This window comes from Cariama cristata, unplaced genomic scaffold (assembly GCF_000690535.1).
Source record: "Cariama cristata isolate BGI_N322 unplaced genomic scaffold, ASM69053v1 scaffold17099, whole genome shotgun sequence".
Classification (NCBI taxonomy): Eukaryota; Metazoa; Chordata; class Aves; order Cariamiformes; family Cariamidae; genus Cariama; species Cariama cristata.
Genome location: NW_009634190.1, coordinates 1 through 6,073, shown reverse-complemented (window position 1 = coordinate 6,073; position 6,073 = coordinate 1). Strand labels below are relative to the sequence as shown.

General features: G+C 36.7%; 1 protein-coding gene across 1 annotated transcript; it reads right to left on the bottom strand.

Annotated features, from left to right (window-relative positions):
* Positions 1-211: 211 nt before the first annotated feature.
* LOC104166958 (AP-3 complex subunit sigma-1) lies at positions 212-2,902 on the bottom strand (the record flags this gene model as incomplete). The annotated part of the gene is made up of 2 exons (XM_009707068.1): positions 212-323; positions 2,811-2,902. Coding segments are annotated over 2 exons (204 nt in total), but the record flags the coding sequence as incomplete, so codon positions are not given.
* Positions 2,903-6,073: the final 3,171 nt, after the last annotated feature.

The following is a 6,073-nucleotide window of genomic DNA, read 5'->3' as shown; positions in this document are numbered from 1 at the left end:
CTTGGGAAACAACTTTTTCAAAGACAGTCCAGAAAACTGCAAACAATCTCCAGGTAATACTCAGCACCTTGGGTGTGTTCACAATATAAAAATCACCTTCACTTCCAAATATTACAGAAAAAGACAGCCAAATATCGAAGTTCTATGGTACTTAGCAGTAGAATTCCACTTACTAAAAAAACAAAGGAGTAAAAAAAAAAAACAAACTTACTTGTATAAGGTCTAAAATGCCAAGCTCACTTTCTGAAGAATCCACACAGAAGACAAAATACAAGGTGGCATAGTGTCGGTAAATTAGTTTGTTATCAGATCCACCTATTAATCTAAACAGGAAAGAAAACAGGAAAGCTTAGTTAGCATCTCAGGATAAGCTGGGCAAATCCCCACAGTTATTTCAGTTAACAGGAGGCTATTGTTAATGGCTGGCTGGAGCTTTCCCAAATCCGACGACATCACAACTTTTATTTTGTGATATAATTACAATGGAAGAATACCACATACCAAGACAGCCCAAGTTACACTTACCACACAAGCATAGTTATTGTTATCCATGTGGACAATAATCACATCAACATACACACCTTTTTATTAAAATAAATTCAAACAGATCATGCAGTTTCATCAAAAAATGGGTATTAAATATACTTCCATTACACGCTAGTGGGGACTGTACAGGGATTAATCTGCTTTACAGATTAACACAGCGTATGCCTATGAATCCTTTCCTGCCCTTCTCAGAGGAGCATTAACAGAAAAAGAAAACTATAGTGCAGACTGGCATTTGGATTACAGAAAAAGCCTGAAATTGGGTTTCTGATCCGCTTATTGCAACACTCTTGTGCTACAAAATGCTTGATATGTTGACAAGTAAGACTGTACTACAACCAATAGTTTGTAATGCAATGTTAAAGTCACAGAAGCAATTAAAATTTTATGGACTGACTAATCATCAAGTTACTAAACAAGAAGAGAAGAGGTCTAAACAGGTATTTCCTTCCACTCTTCTGCTATAGCCTTCCTAAAGAAAATACATAAATCGTAAGAAGGTATGTTTGCAGTCACAGGCGCACTCAAACAGAAATGAAAATATTTTGTAGCCTGAATCTACATGGCTATGAACATCATAATTCTCCCTTAATTCTGTACCAGAACTGCATCATCTGTTTGGTTTATTGTAACTCATCCCTTTAGTTTCTGCCTTTATGACAAGGAAAGAATACGTAAATAAGTAACAAGAACAAGAAATCTTTTAGGTCACTTTTGCTTAAGCATGTTGCTTTGGATTAATGCTGGGGTGGGTGGAGGGGGAACCCTTTGTTCCTAAAGAGCAGGTACGACATTTAAGAAGTATCACACAAAAATATTACAAATGTGAAAGTGGAAAGAAATGGCAACTAAAGGTTCCTATTTTGTGCTTTATTTACCCAATTCTTTCAAATACCTCAGTACACAGAACTAGTATACATAAACTGTTGAGACCTTTGAGTAAACTGCAAACTATAAAGTGAGCCCTGTCCTGATAAAAAAAAAAATAAAAAACAAAAAAACAAACAAACAAACAAAAAACACACTACTGAAAAAATATACTGAAATGGTAACTCCAGAATTGAGCAGTAGGAAGAAAGGCAGAATTGTGTCCTCTGTCTTAGTTTCTTTTTGTTGCACGGTTGAGATTTTTTTAAAAGTCTCCACTTCTGTCTTTCACTTACAGAATTCAAGCCAGCATGTTTCCAGCTTGAAATCATCTCCAAGAACCAAATGATAGAATCACCAGTTGATTAGCTGTTAAAGAACAATTTTAGTTTAAAAAATAATAAAATCAAGTTAAAAAAATTGGGAATCATCTTGATCAGGAAAGACACATCATAGCTGACATAGTACAGCTAAGCAATTAACTGCACACAGAAAATCTAGGCATCAGCATACTAAATTTCAGTAATCAGAAATTTTCATAATTACCATATTTAACAGGCTATGAAAATCTCTGTGTTTAGACTGGAGATCATGACCTTACTCCATCAGTTATGACCCCTTTTCCTAGAAGATTGCTTTGTAACTATTTACTCTTGATGACTAACATCACAAAGTAAACCACTTTTCCATTTCAGAATCTCTTCTCTTCAACTGAAGCAAGACCACATTAAAAAAACAACATTCAAGAAAGAACATTTTGTGTGTCTTCTACAGACAGAAGATGTAAGTCTGGCTTTCCTCTTACCTTGTTCTACCTATATTGATAAAAAAATCTTGGTTGAGACTGCATTAGTTAGCAGATTTAAAACCTACTTTTTTTTCTTCCTAGTTTATACAGCAAGCCTGAACCCTGATAAAAAGGCTGAGGAAGCCTACTATCAGAAGCTGTCCACTCAAATTTTAGGAGCTCAAGCCAAAGCCCCAGCTACCCAATATTTTAATTTTCTCAATGGGTATGACAAATGCCAATGACTCTTCAAATGAGGCCAGAAATCTTTAGCTTGATTATAGAGAAACTGGTTAGGTATCACCTGCCTCCTTCTTCCCCATCTTGTGTCTGAAAGAAGTATAGCACTAGGTATGGCACTGTGTCAGTTACAGCACTAGAAAAAATTAGTTTTATTGCCTAACTCATTTTGAGACATACACATATGTATGCTTCAGTTAGTAAAGAATATGTATACCTGGTGCAACATAGTATTATTCTTTGTGTACTAAAACACCTCAAGTGACATGGCATTTACATTACAACTGTAAAAAGAGTTATATTACAATCAGCAGTAATACTATTCGCTAGCCAGTAAGTATTGGGCATGTATTTCAAACTTGATACTTACAGTCCTCCTTCTAGGAAATTACAGACATTTTCATCACGTTTTGATACTAAATGGAAAGTTTCTCTGATAATTTGTTGCTGTGTATCTTCACTCTATGAAAGAAAACATATTTTGCTATCAAGCTGAAATGGATTAACAATGGACAGCACACACAGCTAATAAACAGAGCACAAAGTATATCAACACTCTCAAACTATCTGCTTCTGAAGACTTAAATCTGCCAATTAACAAGCTGCATATTGGTTTTGTCATTTCAACACAAAGATATTTTTACAAGTTAAGCCACAGAAGAATACATTACTGAGAAACAAATGTGAAAAAAAGTGATTGAAGAAACTTCTAAAAAAACCCCTGCCTAAAAATAGTTTCTTCAAGTGAACACGAAGTCTTCTCAAGTATTCTGAATTTTTTGTACCTCCAGTGTAGCCTGAACAGCTACAGACATGCTTTGAAACTACTTTCACCCATGAATAGGGGGGAAAACTAAATCTCAAAGCTTGAACGGGGTGGAGAAACTAAATATCCCACAATACATAACTCTTTCAGAAACAGCTTAAAATACAACAGCATCACGAGCAATGTTCTCCTAAGCCATTAACTTTCCTTCTAGCAGACCAGGAACATCACTTCCAAGTCTGAATTCACTTGACTCTTCTTGAGTCTCCACTGCAACTCACTCACTCTTGCACACTTGCTTTTGCTATCCTTCTGTAAGAGTAGACTCATTTTTAACGAGTCTATACTTCCATAGCCAAAAAATTTAGATACAATTCCTAAAATCCTGCATTTGCTTTATAGCACAGAACCCTGAAGTTATCAAGCATAGATAGCCCCCACCCCCGCCCAAGCGTGTAAGTCAGTATTTTAAACCTTTATATGAGCTAACACTCTAAGCAAAACTGGTGCATGTACCTTACAAGTGAAAAAAGCTAGAACAGTGCAGTACCCTGCACAACTGCTAAACAAACAAAGCCTGGCATTGGTGTGGTTTGCATTCACCACCTTAAATTCACATGTTATTTTACAAGCAACCTCTAGAATCCACAAAGATGCGAGCAAAAAGCTCCAGCAGAAGTTTTATGTTTTGTGGAGCAATTTGTGTTCCTTAAAATTGCCCCTGCCTTACTCCACTGCAGTTATTTCAGTTACTTCCCCCATATTTTCTATGGCAGCAGGAAAGAGACAATGTGGTTTTTTTCCTTAAGAAATTGAGATACTGAGAATTTAAAATAACTTTTGTTTTCAGAATCTCCCCTTATTCACGAAGTTTGGACACAGGTCTATATTCTGAAACATAAAACCACAGCACATGTCTTCCTATTTAATCAACACGAATTATTATTTTGTCACCCAATCGCAAAAGTTTATTAACTTCATTTTATGCAGCAGAAACTCCTTCCATTCTCGTATATATCAGGGAAAAAAGTTACACATGTTTTCTAAGTGTTGGTATGATGAAGCAAACAAACACCTCTTTCACAGATCTGAGCAAATTAATCTCTCTAGAAAGCAGAAGATGCTTCCACTTGCAGGAAAAAAAAAAAAAAAAAAAAAAGAGAGATTTGGCTCCAGTACTGGTTCAATCAATACTAAAGTACGCATAAGTTTCAGAAAGTCCATAAATAAACGTATCTTATTGAAGTCACACACAAAAAGATAATCAAGACAATTGCACCTGTTTCTGTACACCACAAAGCTTTAGGGAAATCACCTAATCACATAATTTCTTAGTTTCATCTGCTATTCATGTTTTCAAAATTACAAAGTGTTCTGTTTGTATTACCGACGTATTACCCTACTTCAAGCATTAACAATCTGTTCTAATGCCAGTTAAGAAAGTTGTAGAGCAGAATGGAGTTGACAAGAGAAATCGAGTATCCTCCTGCCTTTTACTCCTCTCCTTCTCCGGCTTCTTCTCCCTCCCAGGACTTTGATTACACAACAGTAACAGAAGACACAAAAAGATAATTACATTTGAATGGAAAATGTCAACGGAAGTTAACTGTTGCACATTCATGTAAGTTTTGTATACCTTTCCAAAGCCTTTCATCTATCTATTTAATTGGTACCTCCTCACTGACAGGAAAAAAAGAAAAGAAAAAAACCCAACTTCTTTAGTAAGTTACTGTAGCTCTGCAACGGAAGTTGTCAAGAACAGACTGGGGATGCACAAAAGGGGAATGTTTATCCATATGTGTAGGTGAGAATATTCCATTTTAATTTTTAAATTACAAATGCTAAATGAAAGACATCTGCTTGGTAATCCAGAACTGATGAGAAAGAAAAAAATGGGTTCACATATATTAGAATTTCCCAACATTGCCCTTCTAAGGAGAAGGGATTAAATTCAGTTATCCATAGCAATGGCCTGCATCAGTTACACTCCTTTGATTAAAAGCCTGATAGTGCAAACTGAAGTCTCACAGTCATCATTTCCGGTCTAAGATGTAGAAAATACACCCCTTCCAATAAAGTGAAATATTACTTCTGTAATAGCCAGAATTGCAAGTAAGTGGCCACAAATCCAAGTAAGTGATAGCACTACTGAAAAAGAATATTTTGCTTATGTAATTCTGGGAAGCATCAGCTGTTTTGTATTTTAATGTCCAATGTCAGCCCAAGCAAAGCTTAGCCTATTTGCTAGGAAATACAGTACGTGATCAAAACATTACCTTAAAATCTCTTATCCTTGAATTCAATCAACAGTTTCCACATTGTTTCTTAATTCCCTGTGGCTGCACTTTCTTTTCATTCAGATCAACTGCTTGCGCTGCACTTTCAGAGCTGCTTTGCTAATTGCCTTCTCCCATGTAAAACACACTTTTCTACTTCATTACATTTCTTTTTCATGTCAAATGCATTTTTATAGTACTCTTAAAGTTTCCAAAGGAAAAGATTGTGCTTATTGAACCTAAGTCCCAAAAAACTCCTCTTCCCAATTCTAACACCTCTGCCACAGCATGGAGACACGCAGCACTACATCACAGACGCCGAGTCAGGCTACGAAGCATAGCAGAGTTTAGAGGAGCGCTTCCGCAAATAAGCTCCGAGAACCGAGTTTGCCATTGAAGACAACTCCTTTTCTTCACCTTCCGTACCACTAAAGGACAATTTCCAGTGAAAAGCACACCGGCTGGGGAAACAGCTTTCTTCGACACCTCATTTTCCTTACCGACGGCTCCTACAAGGTCTCGGCACCCTCCATTTGCCCACGCTCTCGGCCCACGCCGCGGCCCTAAGCACGCAGCAGCAGGCGACAGGAC